The sequence below is a fragment of the Caretta caretta genome, chromosome 24, assembly GCF_965140235.1.
Source record: "Caretta caretta isolate rCarCar2 chromosome 24, rCarCar1.hap1, whole genome shotgun sequence".
Taxonomy (NCBI): Eukaryota; Metazoa; Chordata; order Testudines; family Cheloniidae; genus Caretta; species Caretta caretta.
In genome coordinates, this window is record NC_134229.1 from 8,339,378 (window position 1) to 8,359,490 (window position 20,113).

The window sequence follows — 20,113 nt, forward strand, 5'->3', positions numbered from 1 at the left end:
TTTTGATTTCTAGGGGTATATTTGATACTAGATTACTTTGGAAAGATCATACAGATTACTAAAGACAAATGCAAAGGAAGGATCAACCTGCTTAAAAAGTCTTGCGGGGACTAATTTGGGGGGTGGATAAGAAAACACAGCTGATGGTATATGGAGCCTTAATTCAGACCAGACCAGTTATCTATCAGCTATGGCTGCCAAGCTCTTGGGTAAGCATCAAAAGCAGAACTTGATCAATTAGATTTAACTCATAGTGCCTGCGCTTGTATTGTGTGTGGTGCATTTATTACAACACCCACAGGAACGTTACAGCCAGCTGCTAGTGAAATGCCAGTTCCACCACCAGGGAAGCTCCTAGATCTAACTTTCTGGGTCAAAGTTAATGGGGATTGCAGTGATGAAACATACCAAACAAGTGTATGAGGATTGTTGGGATTTCAACAGGTGAACTAAAACACTCAACGTTAGAACTCCACATACTGTCCAATTAAAACATGGATGCAGGAGTTGAAAGACAAGGAAAAGCTAAACGAAGGAAAACTTTTAGTCATGGGAAAATTAGTTATGGATGGAAAGCCACACGTCCAAATGTGGATTTAGATTTATTTGATAAACTTAAGGGTAAATAGGAGACAATAGTATGAAAAAAGTAAGTGTACCCAGTATCTAGATGAAAAGTGGAGTCGTTTTTGTCAAATATATACAGATGGGTCCAAAAATGAAAAAAAACAGGAAGAGTAGGAAACAGCATATTGTGTACCAAAAGTCAGGAATTAGTGCATCTAAAAGAATAGCCGATTTTGTAGCCGTCATGCCAGCCAAACTAGTAGCAACAATGCTGGCATTAAACTGGACCTGTGATGTACAGCCAGCAGTGGCAGCCAGTCATCTTTTCTGACTCAATATCAAGCCTTATTTCAATAACAAAATGGGTGTCTCCCTATGTAGAAGTGATTTAAATCAATGAAATGGTATTTCGCATAACAAAACTAGAACAGCTGGGGATGAATGTAGCATTAGCTTGGATTCCAGCCCATATCAAGCTAACAGGGAACGAAATGGCAGACAAAGCAGCTAATAAAAGCACTGTAAAAAATGGAAGGCTTGATACAGAAAAACCCTTCAGTGTGTTTGAGCAATGTCAATCCAGGTTATTAGAGAGACAAGGTAAGTGAAATAATATATCTTTTATTGGAGAGAGAGACGAGCTTTTGAGCCACACAGAGCTCTTCAACAGAAGTTTCTCCAAAAAAAAAAAAAAAAAAAAAAAAAAGAGATTACCTTGCCCTCACCTTGTCTCATGACTAGACAGAAATTCAAAAGCCTAGTACAGCAAAACTTAAGAGAAGAATGCAAAAAAATATGGATTTAAAAAAAAAAAAAAAAAAGGAAGAAGATTTTTTGGATTGTGCCCTAGAGTTGTGGATAATGACGTACCTTAGGGCCTGGATGGGAAAAATGAAATGATTTTGTGTGGAGTATTAATTGGCCCCTGTGGTTTGAATGCAAATCTTTTTCAACTCAATAAACACAAAGGTGGACTATGTGTACATTAAAGAAACAATGGATCGCCTTTCCTGGATATGTAAGGGGTTTGATAAAGAAAGGGAAAAGCTCTGAGAAATTGAAATGGCTTAAAGTTACAAATGTTACATTAGGTTATTTATGGAAAATATTGTGGAAAGAGGGCACTATTAGAATGGTGTGGTTCCATTACCTTTTAGACACAGGGCAGAACGAGAGAATATAAACTGCTGGGTACTTAAATAGGAGAGTTGGTGGCGACTATAGACTGACCAGTCAAGCCTGGTTTGCTGTGAAAGAAGAGCACGACAAGAAACCCAGGAGGAGGAAGGAGAAGATAGGGAAGCTGGTAGGAAGAAGCCCAGGGAAACATCAAAAGGGGCCGGAGGACCTGGATTGCTGGTTGGTAGGGTCCCTGGGTTGGTATCTGCTGTAGGGGTGGGCCTGGGTTCCCCACCAACCACTGGTATAGTGGCACAGAGCTTCGAGCTGGGGCTGAGCGCTGGCTGGGGATGGCACTGGGACAGTGGTCCTGTTGGAATTTGTAACCCCGGAAGGGGTGGCCTAAATGATGAGCTGGCCGAAGGGCCAAGCGCCATACGGGGCTTTACACCAGACCTCTCTTGGTGCCTGGGAGGAAGGTGATTGGGGCAGAGGAATGGGGATCATGCGTCTGTGGAAGGAGGATGAACTTGATCGAATCAAACCCAAACTCCTCCTTGGAAGGGTTAATGCCGATACTCCAAGCAGCCCAGGGCCCCAGAGGGAACCAGCTCGCAAGTTTCTGTTCGCATTTCAGGGCAGAAGATTATTTTTAGATTTCTATGAGAACTGCCTGTGTGTGGGGAGGGGGAAGATGGGGGGGGCACAGATGGCTGGCAGCAGAGCAGAAAGGGGAGGGTGGCGCAGCAGCAGGGAGCCGCACACAATAACTCTCTGCGGTCAGACCTTGGTGCAACCTCCAACTGCAGCCTAGGAGGAGTCCAGTTGGCACATCCCCCGCATACCTGCAGAGGAAGGAACACACCCAGCAGCGACCGTGCACTAGGCCTGCCCTGGGCCGGGCACGCCAAGGGTTAAGTACATTCCAGCCTAGGGAAAGAAAGGCCCAAACAAGCTAGCGAATTAATGAAGACTTTGGAAGTTGGCAGCAAGCGCCGGTGGATTCCTGCCTCTGCGCTCTGCTCCGCGAGAGGGGAACATGGCTCTTATCACCAAGGGGCCTTCGGTGCCAGGACCAATTCACAGACTGGTATTCGGCTGGCACCACTCACCCCCTCCGGTTCCCAGCTGACGGGGCTGCCTGTGTGTGCATTCGTCTGGGCTGGAGACTGGGGAAAGGAGAGAAACAGCTAGAGACTGAGCAAAGCAGGCCAGACAAAAGGACTGAGCAGATGGCAAAGAGCATTGTGTAATGAATAGTGCGCAGGATTGGGCATCCAGACTCCTGGGTTTGTTTGCCAGCTCTGCCACTGTTTCGCCACGTGACTCTGGGCAAGTTACTTCCCTTCCAACCCCTTAGAATTTGACACCCTGCTCTCCTCCACTGGCCTCTCTGTCCCTCAGCACCATCTTGCGCCTCTTGGTGCGAGAGCCTTCTTCTCTGCAGCCCTGGAACAGCCTCTCTGTATCTTTCTACCCAGTCTTAAATCCTAGGACATGTGCCAGGCTCCCCCAGGGGGCAAAACCTCTCCTGGAATCCCCCTCTGCATTAACACCCAAAGGCTTCCTCCCTCCAGGACGCAGCCTTGCTCCAGATACCTGCTCCTCTGGGCTGGCCAGGATAAGAGCAGAGGGTAGCTGATTCCCAACAAGCTGCTCCTCTAGATGACGATTCAGCGCAGAAAAGGGGAGCCAGGAAAGAAGATGCATTAACCCCCTGAACAAACACTGCCAGGGCTGGAGCATGGGAGTGAGACAGCCCTGGACTCGGACGAGGTAGTAATGTTTCAGTGGGCAGAGTTAAACATTCTGGCTGAATTTCACCGCGTCGTTCTAGTCTGAAAAGTGACTCAGAGAAAGGCTCCTTCCTAAGCAAATCATCCTGCCCCCTGCATGTGTATTCAGAGTCCTGGTTGCTTAGCCCTACAGACCCTACGCCCAGCTCTAGCAGGGTGAGCTAGGTTCTGTTTCAGCTCACCACCAGGCTAGTCCATTCCTGCTGCAGAAGCTTTAAGCACTGGTGATGCACCAGCTAGTGCCGAATCCAGATCACTTTCCCAGAACCGTGACTTAAAGCAGAGTACTACTTCTACACTGAGCAGATCTGAACTGGAGTTATTGAGAGAAAACAAACGGGGCGGGGAACTGCACGATGCCTCATTTGGGAAGCTGCTTCTCTGAACTGAGCCCTTCTTTACAAATGGGGCTGGGCAATGGGGTGGCCAGTAACGATTTTTTTTTAAAACTTTGCTGCTTAAAATAAGAGCGATCAAGTCTCATGCTTCAGGGCTGACTGTAGCAGGGGCCAGGAAGGAATCTCTCTCCTGCAGAACTGCACCATTGGCCAAGCATAACTGGGGGCTTCTCCCTTGCCTCTTTCTGCAGAGGCAGCAGTTTTCAGTGTCAGCCAGCTCAATGGTCTGATCCAGAATGCAGGAGCCAGGTGATCTGGATTTGGAGCTGCTCTGGAATCGATGAATGCTGTGCGTTGACCTGATTGTTGAACCAATATATTCATACAATAACATCCCAATTCAATGGGAGGAGGGGGGACAGAAACAAGCAGGAAGGCAAAGAATGGCTCTAGATAGCCACCGCTCAGCAAACACTTAAGAGTTGTTAAGAGACAACGGCAGATCGGTTAGCTTGATGGATTTCATCTCTGGCACAGACCAACCTACAACTACAACACTGTCGCAGTTCAATGTAAAGCACTGCCAACTCCAAGAAAAGGGGGTTCTCCTATCGCTGCAGTTAATCCACCTCCCCGAGAGGTCGTAGCTTGGAAGCGCTGTCTGCGCTGGCGGTTAGGTTGGGTTAACTATGTCGCTTGGAGGGGTGGATTTTTCACACCCCTGAGCAACTTCTCTTTTCACTGTAGACCAACCCTTAGACACAGGCACCTGTGGGGAGCGACTGAAGAAGCTACGCCTGCCTCGTTTACCATTTGGGAACGCCTGTAGCCTCTTCCACAACCCTTTCCTCTCTTGTGCTTGGTTCCTACTGCTAAAAACAACCAGCGCTCTGGTCCCAGAATTCCAAAGGGAAGAACTGCAGCTGTCCAAGCTCGGTCAGCCCCACTGGCTAAGCACAGGATGTTGTAGCCTAGAGCCCAGTCTAAGCCCTCATTTACACGGGGACACTCAGGAAAGTGAATCTGAATTAAAAAAATTGATGCCCCCGAGCGCCGTAGCTAAGCCAACCTAATCCCCAGTGTATACGCAGCTAGGTGGATGAAAGAAGTACTCCATCTCTCCGAGAGGTGGATTTGCTACAGTGATGTCACTAGTTTGTGTCACTGTAGCTAGTCTTTCATTCAAATGCTACAGCTGCTCTACTGTAGTGTTTCTAGTGCAGACAAAGCCTGAGCGTCCCCATGTAGACACGGGCGAAGGGGGGGGGAGCTGAAGACTGCCAGCCCAGGAGAGCCCGGATACCAGGGTGGTGGGGTTTGCGCTCCAAGATGCGGCTAGCTCGGTAACCATGACAACGGGGTGGGTTGACAGATGTTCTCCTCCGGGGCTGGCAGATTAAATGGAACAATGAACCGATCGGGTAGGGCAGGAGTTGGGATGAAGTCAGGGTACCAGACTACAGGGAGCAATAGACTGATCCGGTAGGGCAAACCCCATGTGCCCAGGTTGCACGATACCTCCCTCCCGCCCCGTCCCATGCGGCCGGCATCAAAAGGTGACAAGTTTACATGGAAACGACTTACTGGTTGTGGTTTCTCAACTACGCAGCAGCCCAGCTTGTGCCAAAAATCACTCATATTTGCAGAGGCTTCCAGTTTTTCTTCTTTTCCTTCTGGTTGCTCCGCTCCCAGATGTGGTCAAGGCTCTCCAGCCCCCGGCTTCACTCCCACTTGAACTGGGAGGGTCTACACCCAAGAGAAATGGCAGCCCAGGTCCTGCTTTGAGTCACTCCATGGAGCAGGTGTAGTTGGTCTCTGCTAGGAAATCTCAAGGGAAGCAGGGGAAGGTCACTTTCCCTTCAGTTCTCAGGGTCGTGGGTCACCGTTCAGGTCCCCCAGCTCAAAGCCTGCGCTGGCCACACCTACCAAGGAAGGAGAGATTTGATTAGGACACTTATCAGGATGCATCGGAGTACGGGCAATCTGTGGGGCACATCTCCATTCCAGCTACCCCCCCCCCCCCCCCCCGCAGACATCCCACAGAGCCACGGCTGAGGTACCATCATCTCCAGAGGGCTGGGTTACAGCATCTCCTCCATCCAGGGCACCATGGCAGAGAAGAGAATGACTCATGAGTCAGCCCAAGCAGACATAAGCTGGAAATACCCCTGTGCACTGAGGACTCCAGCAGTCTCAGAGGACCACAAAGGGCCCTTGAGTTACTAGGCTGTGAGTCGTGGCTTCCCCCACGCCAGCCAAGGTAGCCTTCCAGCAGCACACTTTCCCAAGTCCAGAGGTTGTGTTGTTGGTCAGTTAAACAATACATCTGATTAAAAGATCTCATGCTTTAGGGAACAAGCAGCAGGGGTCAGGAAGGAAGTCTCTTACCCCATGGGATAGCATTGCACAATTTTTTAGCTTTTGGAATTCCAGTAGGGATTGGTCACAGCAGGAGGCAGGACACCAGACTAGACAGACTTGTGACTGTATCTGGCTATGGCAAATGCTGTGTGCTGACCAGGTGAGTGGGGCAGGACTCCTGAATTCTGTTCCCACATCACTGGGAGAAAAGTGTGGTCTAATGGTTGGGGAAGGGGGATGCCTGAAAGTCTGGATTCCATTCCCAGTTCTGCCACTGACTCGCTGCATGATTTTGCGGTGAGTCACTTTCCCTGATCCTGGCCTCAGTTTCCCCATCTGTAAAATGGGTGCAACATGCACTTCGAGTTCCGTGCACAAAAAAAAGTCACCCTAGAAATGCAGCATTAGTAGTCACTGAACTCTGCTCATTTCTTTTGTAGTCTGGGGATCATTTAAATATATTTCCTAAAAAACATGCTCTAGTTCAAATAAGAATGAAGTCCTATGGCCTCCCTGAGGGGTGGCTCAACTGCAGCTCGCCGGCCACTCTTTTACTGTAAAAGTGCGGCTCGCAGAACCCCCCTATTCTCCACCTACCGGGGTGTGTGTGGGGGGAAAACTCAGGGCTTCTGCCTTGCAGCGGGTGGTGGGGCTAGGGGTTTCTGCCCCTTAGTGGGGGAGAAGGAGCAGGAAGGTCTAGGGGACTTCTGAACCCCAGCAGTTGCCTCCTGTAGGGCTGGGCTTCAGTACCTCACTTGCTGAAGCCCCAAGCAGCGGCAGGCACTCCCTGGGGGGCTGAAACCTCAAGCCCCCACACCCTGCCACAGGGCAGAAGCACCAAGCAGGTGTGCCCGGCTCTTGCACTTCTGAAGATGATCGTATGCGGCTCGGAGGATCAGTAAAGTTTGGCCACCCCTGGACTTGGATCACAGTGATCCCTTCTGGGCTTAGAATCTATTAATAATTTTCTACCCTTCTTGGTCACATGCCCACACTGCAACCCGCATCAGAAACAACATCCCAGCAAATACCCTAGAAAAGTCTGCTGTGCCCGGGGTTGGGGTTCACGACCCCCGCAGGCTCCCAGACAGCCAGATCCTTAACGACCGACATCACCCAACGCCACTCAGCTCGGCTTCTTTCGGCTTGAGCGTCTTCCGGTTTGCTTTGAGAGGAGGTGCGAGGTCTGCTTCTCAGAGGCTCTGGGTGGGGTTGCAGCACTCTCCAGACATAGCCGCAACCACTTCCTGGGCGGCAGCTGCAACCCAAAGCTCTAAACACCATGTCAGCGAGTTCCCCTTGAACTTTCTCTTTGCTCCCAGTTTGTGCCAGCTTAAAGCCTCCTACAATGTGCCCAAAGGATCAGAAAGATCGGCAGATACGTCTGTGGGAAGGGTGGCCCATGCTGGTCTGGAATAGGCTGCCCTCCTCTTTCCTGGGGGTCAGGGCTGAGTGGAGACAGGGAAGGGGCCCCCGTTAAAGCTGTGAACCGGGAAGCTTTCGACTGTCTAGGGCACAGTTTGGCATCTCCTGCCATGTCAGGGCTCTGTCTAGCAGGGAAGGACGATTCTTCCCATGTCAGAGGAGGAAATTTGAGGCACAGAGGGGGAAGGGACTTGCTCAAGGTCCCAGTGGGAGAGCCAGGAATAGAACCTAGGAGTCCTGCTGCCAATGTCCTGGAAGGATTGCTTCCCCGCCCCTCCTCCTTAGAACAGCATGGGGAGGCAGTGGGTGATGCCCAGAGGGGCACATGAATGGAGAGAGGGCTCACAAATGCATTTACTTTATTGACAACATCTTTAAATATGATCTTTCGCTTCGCTGGCCCTGGAGGCATATGCTGTTCTCTGACAGGTCTGCAAAGCTGCCCTCTTCTGGGTGAGCTTGACACACCCTTCCCAGACCCCAGCACGGCGGGTAACACGGCCCTGGCCACCGAGCAAGTCGGACACCCCTGCACGAGCCGGTGCCGGGCAGCTGGGAACCCACCCTTTGTTAGTGGCAGTGGTTGCAGCCAACAGCCCAGCTCCTCTGTTCTGATATGCTGACCCCTTGTTCCTGAGCCACGCTGGCTCAGGAAGGGTCACGGCTTCCCATCCCTACAGCTCAGGAGAGACTCTGTCCCTGTTCAGATTCAGGGATCTTCCTCCCCCCAGCAGGGCGGGTCAGCGACGCTCCGCTGCAGCGCAAGCGAGGAGAAAAAAAAAAAAAGAGTCGACAGCCATTGCAAGCTCCCCGGCACGGAGTTATTCAGGGCAGGGCCTCTGGGAGCAGCGAGCATCATTACTACGGCTGCGGAGCCTCCGCTTCCCAAGCGGGCGGTGCAGCGAGGCAGGGGGGAAGTGGTCCAGGTTAGAACCGCTGCCCAAGATCCTCACGCCTTCAGCGATGGCGGGCCACAAAACAAAATGCCCACGCTGCACCTGGCCAGCTGAGCGGGCCCACAGGATGCTACACAGGTGGCTCCATGCTTAAGAGCTCTGCATCCATCAGTTCACAGCGGCCTTTTCTCTCAAACCTTACAGTTTGCTGCTCATGGGCAAAACCTCACACCCCCAAATCTGGTCTCGTTAACGTTAAAGATCCCGGGGTGTTAAGAGTAGGGATCTGCCCTATTTTCCTAGGCCAGAATTCCTCCACTCCCTACAGTTGCACCTGTCAATTGCCACCCTCCACCCCAGAAGCGGCTGCATGTACACTTGATGAATGATGCTATAGAAATAGACAATATTATCGTTACAGGGGTAGACGAAGATCCCATCTGACCCCTGCAGCAGTCAGCTGACCCCAGGAAATGCGAGAGTGGCGAATAACTACCAGTGTTGTGGGACATCCAGCCTTTCACCACGTATCTGGAGAGCGGACGCACAGCAGCGTGCAGCGCTGAGATGCCCCGGAGTTCCAAGCACTTTACAAAGAACCCCTCGCTCTCATTCAATGCTTTCTATCTCGAGAGCTCAAAGCACGTTGCAAGGGCAGGCAAATACTGCCAGGCCCATTTTGTAGATGAGGAAAGGGAGTCATGCAGACTGGAAGTGATTTGCTCAAGGTCACACAGCAGAGCCCAGGACAGAACCCAGGTCTCCTGTGCTCTAACCACTGGACAGCAATGCCTTTCCGCATGGCGCCAGCAACTCCTCTGAAAATCCACTGAATTTTTGCTTTGACTCAAACATTTGACTCAATAAAAGGAAAGGAAACACGATCAGCACTAGCTACTCAGTGTGGCTGACTCTAATCCTCAGCAGCGAGGGCAGGAACATGTCAGAACAGGAGTAGCCGCCACAGAAAACCAAATAGTGAAACTGAACTAACCAGGTACTGAATCCGATGCCCTGGATCCAGCAGCTTTTGAATCAAGACATCAAACAAAGGCCTGGCCACTCCCGGGTTATTAAAGATCCAACCCACGATGCTCCTCACAAGAGTTAACCAAAATGCAATCTAGTCAGTCTAACTATGGTTTGTTTCCCATCCCTTTGATTTCATCCAGAAAAGATCTGGTCCTAAGCTTGTGGTGAGAGGCTGCTAAAGAGATGCCACGCTGCTTTCAGCCCCAGAGGTGGCTGCATTTCAGGGACAGGTGAAGCAATGTCTGTATGGCTCATTCATAAACCACTCTGGGGTGAAAGGTACAATATCAAAGGGGATTTATTGTTTAATATATCACCCGAGACCCCATTTGCCTTCGTAGCCTGGGCTTGTCCACTGGTAGCGGCAGCATGTCCTATTCAGGACACGCCTGGAGACATGCAGCTTAGAAGGTTGAATTTAAAGAGAATCCGGATTAGATGTGGTCAGAAAGCAGGTATTTTTCCCCCCACCTCTCATGGAAACTTTGGATCTCCTCCACCACACACCCAAATTTGTTTTCATCAAAATTTTCCACAGAAGCATTTGAATTTTTTGCTGAAAAACAGAATCTGTCAATTCTGAAATGCTGCCGCAGTGCCTCATAGGAGTCGTGGTGCAGTTAGCTTGGGCTCCCATTCTTCTCTAAAGGCCAGGCAGCCTGGTAGGACTACATCTGCATTTGTAGTGGTGCATCATGGGAGATGTAGTCTGGCTGGGAACCGCTGCCCGTAGATGCGAATGAGGACATAAGGAAACCCATCTGCAACTGTTTTAACACTGGAGGACCTGCAGAAGCGGATAGCTTCCTCAGCCCTTAAATGGAGGGGGTGTGGAGAGAGATTTTCATAGAATCATGGGGTTACAAGGGACCACAAGGGCCATCTAGTCTAAGCCTCTGCCAAGATGCAGGATTTGTTGGGAATAAACCATCCAAGCCTCTTGAGAGCCTCCATGAAAGGAGCTTCCACACCTCCCTAGGCATCTGTTCAGTTGTCCTACTGTGCTTGCAGTTAAGAAGTTTTTCCTGAGATTTAATCTGAATCTGCCATGCTGTAGTTTGAACCCACTGCCTCTTGTCCTGCCCTCTGTGGCAATAGACAGCACTTTTCCTCCATCTTTTTTATGGCAGCCTTTCAAGTATTTGAAGGCTGCTATCGCGTCCCCCCCTTAATCTCCTCTTTTCCAAACTAAACATACCCAGTTCCTTCAGCCTTTGCAGCGCTTGCATTCCATCCCTTGGATCATCTTTGTCACTCGCCTCTGGATCCTTCCCAGTTTCTCTACATCGATGACCAAAATTGGACACACTACTCCAGCTGAAGACCTAAGCACCGCTCTATTCAGCATTGGTGTCACCTCCCAGGACTTGCCTCTGTTAATGCAACTCAAAAATGGCATTTGTTTTTTGGGTTTTTTTTTTTTTGGTAACAGCATCACATTGACGACTCGCGTGGAGGATGTGATCCACCACAACTCCCTGATCCTTCTCAGCAGTGCTAAGGGAAGAGAAACCAAATGCACAAATATAGACTGGGGGGATAACTGGCTTGGTAGCAGCACTGCTGAGAAGCAGGACCCTTACTTTGGTCATGGTTAAATTTCATTTTGTCGTCTATAGCCCAGTTCTCCAGTTTATCAAGATCCCTCTGAATTTTAGGTCTGTCCTCCAAAGTGTTTGCAACTCCCCCCGCCCCTGCAGCTTTGTCATCAAATTTGATCAGTCTGCTCTCTAGTCTTACATCCAGGTCATTAATAAAGATGTTAAACACCAGACCCAGAACAGATCCCCATGGAACCTCACCGGAGGCCTCCTTCCAATCCGACATCATTCCATTAATCGTGACTCTTTGTTTCCAATTGTTTAACCAATAATGGTCTGCACTTCTCCAGCTTACTTACAAGAATGTCATGTGGAACTGTGTCTAAAGCCTTGCTGAAGTCCAGGTATATGATGTCCACCACGTTCCCCCTATCCATTAAACAAGTTACCTTGTCAGATAAGGAAATCAAGCTGGTTTGGCATGATTTGTTCTTGGTAAATCCATGCTGGCTGACCAGCGTAGACAAGGCCCAGAAGGATCCAAGTCCACTTCTCCCCACCCCTTGCAGGTCACCTTTAAATTCATTAAGCAAGTACACAAACTGCCAGACAAAGCAGCTCCCCATCGTAATAAGATTATTCTCAAAAGGCCTTTTTTTTTGGCGCTCCTTCCTTCACCAGTAAGGCAAGTGCTAGTTCCCCATAGAGAAAGATCGGGGCGAGAGACAAGGCCTCCCGGTTTGAAAACGGCTGTCTGTTCAGATAACAGGAAGCTGCTTTCAGTGGAGCTGAACGGGGCTGCATTTTATTCTCTCTCTCCATCAACAAAAGTGTCTCCCGGGAGGTCTGCTCTGCAGGGGGAGGTTTTTCAGGCCATCGCCTCTCGTTATTGTCCCCGTGGCTCATTAACCTGGTGTGTCAGTTGACCGACTCCTGGTGTGTCCTGAAACCACTCCAGCCCCTAAGGCATCACGCTTCCTGCTACATAACCCAAACTGGGGCTATTACTTTCCCTACCTTGTCTGAGATCTGGCTGGCTGAATCATTCCAAACCCGACCGTGCTACGCCTGATGCTGCTGTGTTATTTACCTCGCAGGAGCTCCAACAGACTCCAGGCGAGATTGAAGCCCCGTGGTGCAAGGTGCTGTACAAACACATGCGGCAAAGACTGCTTTTGTCCAAGGAGTTCACAACCTATAGAACAATGGTGGGCAACCTGCGGCCCATCAGTGTAGTCCGCTGGCAGGCCGCGAGACAGTTTGTTTACACTGACCGTCCACAGGCACAGCTGCCCGCAGCTCCCAGCGGCTGTGGTTTGCCGTTCTCAGCCAATGGGATAGAAGGACCACCACCAACAGGTAGATACAGCAAACTCTCCTCCTCCCCATCTGGGAGCAGCGATACGGTTCTGCTGAGCAGCGGCTGGGCAGGTCAGCTAACCAGCGTGGCGTTTGTTTGCAGACCTCACAGCAGAGGGGGAATTTGCAGAACTAGGGCATAGCTTTGCCCAGGCAGAGGGGGTGGCATGAGACACAGCGGGAAGGCGCTGGTGGGAAAATTTGGCATATGGGCAGGAGAGGAAGAGTCAGGCGAGGAGAGGCCATGAAGGGCCTTAAAAAAGCAGAGACCAGGTTCTGAGCCTCTAACTCGTTCAACTTGGGGTCGCGTGCACGGCACACCTGGCGGGAGCTCAGCACACCTCAGGATCGGGCCCCAAGTCAGCCATCCTTGCAGGGTCACTCGCTCTGCCCAGACACAGCTGAGATGATGCTGAAGGGGAGGCTACTGGACATAGACCTTGTGGTTCTCTAGCTCCCGGCCAGGCTCGCTCAGCCTGTGCTAGCTACTATCAGCACACAGGGTCTGACCAGCTCCTGTACCAGGGGAACAGATGGCAGGGTGTTGTTCGCACAGGGCTGTAGGGGTGCCCGGGACTTGATGGAGTACCAGGCCCAGTGTCCCAACAGGGTTACAACCCCAACAAGGCATATCACAGAGATCACACCACCAGAAGGGCCAGGCCGCGGGGAGAACATGACACTCAGCAGCCAGAGAAGAGCTTGCGGTTAGAAAAGTGACTCAGCAGAGATGACAACAGCCTGGGTGTCCATAGTTATGCTTTGTTGGCAACTCAATACCTCCCCCCCGCCTCTCTCTAGCGCCTCCTGGCTTAAGGATATCAATGTGCGGAGTCTCTCGCCATGCCCAGGAGACAGGCGTTATTCCCATCACCCCGTTTATAGATTGAGTAGAGGGAGGGGAAGCAACGGGTCCAAGATCAGAGGGGAAATCAGCAGCAGACCAAGGGTGCTTCACTTTAAATCTTCAAGGGTTTTTCAGGGTGGGGGGGTATGGGGGGTGTTAAGTTTGCCACACTGCAATCTCCACGAGGAGCTGGAAATCACAGCCATGTTCCTTCCACCTCCTACGTCCCACAATGATGCTGCTATCGGAGGGTCCTTTAGACCAGTGCTGCTCAAGCTATCTGATGTGGGGGACCGGCAAACGTGCGCGCAGACCGGCAGCCGATGGCTCACGGACCGGCACCGGTCCGTGGACCACCACTTGGCGTAGCACTGCTTTAGACAATGCACGAGTCGGAATAGATTCCAGTTCACTCCCCCAGAGCTCTATCAGGGATAATAGGAATTAAAATGGGTTTGCCTCATTAAGGGAAGCAGGTACAGCTCAGAGACGGGGGAACGGGAGCAGCAGAGTGAGGGGTAAGCCGCAGCTGGGTATGAACAGCCCTCTTCCTGACCTGGCTCCCTTTGGAGCCAGTGGGAGTTTTGCTGATGGATTTCAATCGGAGGAAAGTCTAGCCCTGCAGAACGCTTCATCCTTCCTCCTGCTTAGGGGACCCTGCACTTCGCCTCTGGTTTCAAAGAGATTATATCTCCCTATAGCCACCAGTGACAGCCTCCAGCCACGTTGAAGTGTGTGATTCTGCTTAGAGGGCCGGTCCTTTTGCACAGCGTGTGTATTTGCACGCACCACCACATGTGCTCTGCCAGGCACCTCTTAACATCAGCGCAGTCCCACCCGATTTACACCCGTGTAAGTGAGAGGAGACTCCAGCCCAGGGAGAGAACAGGACATTGCACCGGGAATCTGTCCAGGGAAGAAGGTTCACCCATGCAAAGACCAAAACAAACCCTGACAAATGGGGTTATAAATAGTCTGTCCCTTCCCGGCAGGTCTTAGAGGTTAAAAACCTTAAATTCTAAAAGGAGAAGGGGGAAAATAAATCTATTTTCAGCTGGGCTCTGGGCACTGACTCAAAGCCCAAACAACAAATAAGCAGAGGGCAGTTCAGCAGGCCAGACAGCCAGGGGGAGAAAAGGGTGGTTTTCATGTGGTTACTGGCTAGAACCCAACACTTCAATCCATAACTTTGCGGGCAGGGGATGGGAGGGTGTGCGTGGTAAGGGGGTTTTCATAACCTAGGAGATCTGGGAAAGACTTTCTGGATCACCCAGCTTAGCGCAGGACTGTTCCCACAGGCATGGGCTCCACTTCTCTTCTACAAGCGTGATGGCCAAATAACCCCTAGTTTCCAGTGCTCTGAGAAGAGGATCGGGCCCTGTTCCTGCAGCACGAACCCATCCTGGTTCAAGCTGCTTCCCACTCCCGTGCCCTGGGGATCGTCACCAACTGGGATTTTGGAACCACTGAAGGAGGACTGCCACGCCTCGGCAAATCCAAGGAAGCCTGGGATAACACCCCAAATCCCACTCAAACCTGGATTAGCTGGTGCTGGTGTCTGTAGCCTGGTAGCAGACAAATGGATATAGGCCTAGCCTGGAAATCTGGGTTCTATTCCTTGCCTTTGTGTCCATGCCTCAGTTTCCCCCCAACTGTAAAATATAGAGAACAATGCTTGAGCGCTGAAGGTATTATTTTGTGGGTGAACCTGAAGGAACTTGAGCCCTTAGGGCATACCAGCAATTCTGGGTCAGACTTTGCCTGCACACACAACGTGTAGTGCCTTAACTATACACAACACCCCCATCCAGCGGAGGAACAGTTAGAACTGTACAAGGAGTACTTATTCCATATAGCTTATTCCCATAAGGCCTAGTCCCATTATCCTGGGATTCAGCAGACCTGGGGTCTATTCTGGCTCTGGGTGACCTTGGGCAAGTCACATCCCTGCCCCAGTTTCCCCACATATAAAATAGGGACAATGATACCAACCTGCTTTGAAAAGCGCTTTGCGATCTAGGGGCTGATCTGCATTGGGAACTCACTTCGGCATAGACACATTGCACAGGGGTGTGACAGAGCCGCACCGGAGAGATGCAGTGATGCGGACCTAACCCCTGGTGTAGAAGACTTCTTCCGGCAACCTAGCTACTGCCTCAGGGAGGTGGATGACTTACGCCGATGGGAGACCACATCCCGTCTACATTGAGGTGCTGCAGCTCGGCAGCTGTAGTGGTTTAAGTGTAGACGGGATGGAAAAGCAGCTACATAAGAGGTAGGTGGTGGTGTTATTTTTACCAGTATAACCGAGCCCTCCCTAGGGATTGTAGCTGGATATTTATATCGGTAAAACAATCACACCCCAGCATAGTTCTACTGGGAAACACTGTCACCCAGGCCTTCATCAGCCAAAAGGAAAAACATTTCCCAGAGGTAGGGGAATGAGCGAGAGCCCTTTGCTGCGTCACGCCAGCCCTTGCCGCACGCAGGTCTAGAGGGGGGGATTGTTTTGATTACACATTGGAAAACAGGAAAGGTCACTTCCTCTGCCCCGGCAGCCCGAGTGCAGCAGACTTGAAAGGGAACCTTTGGCGCATTTGCCGGCAAGGCTGGGCCGTGTGCTTCCTGACTTGGGGGCGGGGGGAGAGAGAAGAGAGTCACCTCTCCTTTACAAAAAGAAAAGGAGTACTTGTGGCACCTTAGAGACTAACCAATTTATTTGAGCATGAGCTTTCGTGAGCTACAGCTCACTTCATCGGATTTCAGCTGTAGCTCACAAAAGCTCATGCTCAAATAAATTGGTTAGTCTCTAAGGTGCCACAAGTCCTCCTTTTCTTTTTGCGAATACAGACTAACACGGCTGTTACTCTGAAACCTCTCCTTTACATTTGCCGCAGGCCCCTCCTGGCTGCCTGCTCCAGCCAAAGCAGCAGAGAGAGAGACAGCTGTCGATTTCAGCACCTCATTTACATCGAGGCCCCCTCTATGCCACCAGAGTGGCAGAACCCACTCCCCACACCCTGGGCACAGCTAGTGTGGGGCAGGCATAAGGGCTCTGTGTCAGCCCTGCTCCCAGCCCCCAGCACAGAGGGCAGATGAGGGGCGTTTGGCTGGAATTCACTGCACGGGGGCTGAGAACCTGCTCTGGCCCTAATTCAGGGCAGCCGCTGAGGGCTGGGAAGGGCCCTGCGCGGCCCCAGAACAGGGGGAGGGCCAAGGTGGCTTGAAACTGTCTTAATTCCAGACTCCCCAAGTACAGGGACAGTTTCTTGTCCCCTAAGCCAGCCCTGCTACTGTACGCACGTTTGCAAGCTGGCTGCAGTTGGGTCTGCTTCCCGCAGAGAGCTGGGCTCCTTCACCGTGCCGAAGTCTTATTAGTGTTTCTATGGTGCCATTCATCCAGCGAGCTAAACACCCTTTACCACCAATTCATTAACCCCCACACCCAGCCCCCACCCTGAGGTAGATCACGCTCATCAGCTCCCTTGGACAGATCTGGAAACTGAGGCACGGGGAAGTGAAGCGACTTGCCAAGGGTGCAAAGATATTTAGTGGCAGAGGCAGGAATAAGCCCTGGCGTCCTGACCCACCCCCCAGCGATTCACAGACATACCAGCACCCATTTTCTCCGGAGGCCTGGTCATGTTTCTCGTTAGCAAGTAACCACCACCACCACGTACAACGCAAATCAAGGGCGTGTGCTGAGCATCTCCACGGCCTGCCTTGCTCTCAGAGACCAGCGCACAAGGCTGGGCACAGTATGGAGTAGGCCTCGGGATTCGGACAGGGTCCCTTTAATTCTTCCTCTTCCCAGCCAGCGAGGGGAGAAGGGGAGGAATTTTTGCATTAGACCCAAGAGACAAACTGACGACATCGCAACGTGGGCACGAGCCGTTGCATCATCACGCCATGCTAGGGACAACATCAAGTCACAGACCCTAAATACACACGCCCGCTAGTAGGAATACGATTACAGACGGTGCCTGCTAGTGGCTGGAGGTCCAAAGGCTTCGAATCAGTCTACTAGTGCTACTGAATGGAGCTTCTCCCTTGAGCTCAGCTTTGGAGCAGGTGGATCTGTGGGGTGGAGTCCACAGCCATGGTGCATGCACCTGCAAACGTGTGTGCAAACACCCAGGGCACTTGCACGGCCCAGGCGTAGCCAAGCACTTCCACAGGCAGGGAGAGGAGACGCCCTCGGCTGTTCTTTTCAACCGCTGATCTTTACGTGAGAAACTAACTTCTCTCTCGGATTTTACATACGCTGGGGGAGGGGAATTTGAAGCGTGGCAGGAAACTGGGCTTTCCATAAGAGCTAGCGCCGTGTGGGCTGGAGAAACTTGTGTCATGAGATCCCGGCCACAGACAATAGCTATGGAAAGTTTGTGGGGGTGGCTTTTATACCCCAGACTTCCCCCCCCCCAATCACATGTGCATTCAGGGGCAGGTTTTCAAGAACTCAGCACCCACCGTTGGGGCTGCGTTTTCAAAGGCCGTCACTCAAGGCCAGATTTCCCCGGCTAGCCCTGGGACCAGAGGTGCCGAGCTCTTGTGCGAATCCAGCCCTTGGAGCCCAGTTAAATGCCAGCCAGGCACATGCGGCCAGGATCAGCCCTCAATCCCTGGCTGGCTGATCTTCCCCGTAGCCCCTTTCTCCCCAGGCTCTGCCTGACAGACCTGAGGATCCAGCTGTTCGGAGGAAGTGCTTTGAAAACCAGCTGCGGGGTGGAGGCAGTGGGCCAGATGGAGGCAGCAGGAGGGCGGCGTGTCTCCAAGTGCCTTCCTGCCAGCCAGCGAGCAGTGGCAGGACCAAAAGAGGCCCCGTTTGGGATGGCGTAAGGAACACGAGCAGCGATGCCAGCGGATGAGAGGCTGTGACAGACGTTGCAATCCCATGCAGTATCCCTGGGGACCACTATGTTACGAATGGTTTATGTACAATTGTGTTGTATTTCCTCCCAGAGCTCCTGTTGGAACTAACCAGCATGTGTGTGTGTGGGGGGGGGGGGGGGGGAGGGGGGGAAATTACCTGCGATTATAGAGAACTCCAGAGAATTTCCATCCCATGGGGCGTTTGCATAGCCTGGTTCAAACTGGGCTTCCCAGAGACTCAAACAATGGAGCTTAAACTGTCACCGGGTTTCTTTTGGATGCAGCAAATGGACAGGAACTTCTGTCCCAGGGGGCCCCAATCCTTGTGGAAGAGTTTGAGGGACTTTGGCCAACAAGGCCCCCTAAGATTGAGGGGTGCCCCTGGGGCAGCCATTCACATGCGTATAGGAACATCTCTTGCTTTTCAGGTTTCTCCGGAATGCTTTTCCCTTAAGAATAAAGGTGCTGGCTTAGAAGGCGCTGGGTGGTAACTTATCACACCACCCTGTGCGTAGCCTTCGGAGAGAAGGAAATGCACAGCCGCTGGCAGAGTGGCTTGCTGGGGTATCTGTGACACTCGGAAAGTGAGGGGTGGGATAGGACGAAAGGATGGAGCCAGTCAAGCCCAGTGCAAATGGCCACATACCTTGGACCTAGAGGACGAGAGGTGGATGCATCTGGGATGTAGGTTCACTGCATAGATTAACTGGAAAGTTAGCGCCTTCAGTGCCGGGTCTGTGCAGATGTGTCCTTAGACCCACCGAGGCCCGCCCTGGAATGCGGAGATGTCACCAGGACACGGGGCTGCCCTAAAGGGACTATTCCTTCACCCCCCTAAAGGTGGCGTGCAGCAGCAGTCCAGGAGAGGGTGGATAGAGAACTTTGCTGTTACCACCACAGAGAACATGCCTGTTGGAGACATCCCCAAGGAACATTCCCTGGAGAACACGGCCCGCAGCCTCGATCCCTCTGACCCCCTTGGTAACATCCCGAGAGCAGTCTGGGGCAGTACTTGGGCCAGCCTCAGAGAAAGCATTATCTAGCAGCTAGAAAAGCAGCCTGAAAGCCAGGACACCTGGATTCTAGCCCAACTTCAGAGGAAGTTGTGTCTAATGGCTAGAGAAGTGGGGGAAAGACTGCGAGCCAGGGACTTCTGCCATGGACTCGCTGCGTGATCACTAACAAATCACCTCTCCTCTCTGAGCCCCCATTTCCCCACCTGTACAACAGGGATAATGATACCAGCCCACTTCCCAGAGAGGTTGTGAGAGCTTGATTCACTGTTTGCCGAGAGCTTAGGGACCCTCCCCAGAGAGGAGGCAATAGCAGAACCTGGCTGAGAAGAGGAGGATTTGGGACAGAATCTAATAGAACCCTAAAGCTGAGTGAGAGCTGCTCCTTCTCCAAACAGAGCAGGCATATTTAAGACAGCGGGGGGGGGGGGGGGGGGGTGGGAGAAAGAGGAAAATTAGACACCTGACTTTAGCCCACGTGACTAGCCGAGGGCAAAGCTGGCCTTTTCCTCCCAGACCTCCCGGTCGCGCGGTAGAGTAATTATTAGGACCCCCCAGGTTTGTCTGACGCAAAACACACAAATTGGTGTTTATCGGCTGGCTTGTGGAGGCCAGGAAAGGTGACTCAGTAGAGAAGCGGCACTGGAAAGAGGTCGGGAGGGGACCTGGGGTTTATTTCCTGGACTCACTCTGCTGAGTTTGCAGGTTACATGGAGATCACGGGTGGGGACCCCACCCTGCAGCCAAACATCCAGCCAGCTCTGCCCACGTTGTGCCCATAGGCGGCCCTGGATGCAGCCGTGCCCGCGCTGACAATCATCTCAGTCTGAATGCCAGGCTGAGAGCAACCTGGCTCCGCCTGGGGGATTCCCATTCAGTAGCCTCAGGAGATGCTGTCTGCCAAGACACGGGCATACACACAAAAGCATTGAGACATCTTCCGAGTA

The 20,113-nt window shown here is 51.9% G+C and overlaps 1 protein-coding gene across 1 annotated transcript in view; it reads right to left on the reverse strand.

The window, feature by feature from the left end:
- Nucleotides 1-20,113, reverse strand: part of CDC42SE1 (CDC42 small effector 1) — a 55,146-nt gene that overhangs the window by 19,855 nt on the left and 15,178 nt on the right. Inside the window, exon 2 of the mRNA XM_048828077.2 lies at nucleotides 5,405-5,742. Coding sequence (XP_048684034.1) covers nucleotides 5,405-5,458 — 54 coding nt within the window. The 5' untranslated portion in view covers nucleotides 5,459-5,742. The remainder of the gene's footprint in view (nucleotides 1-5,404; nucleotides 5,743-20,113) is intronic.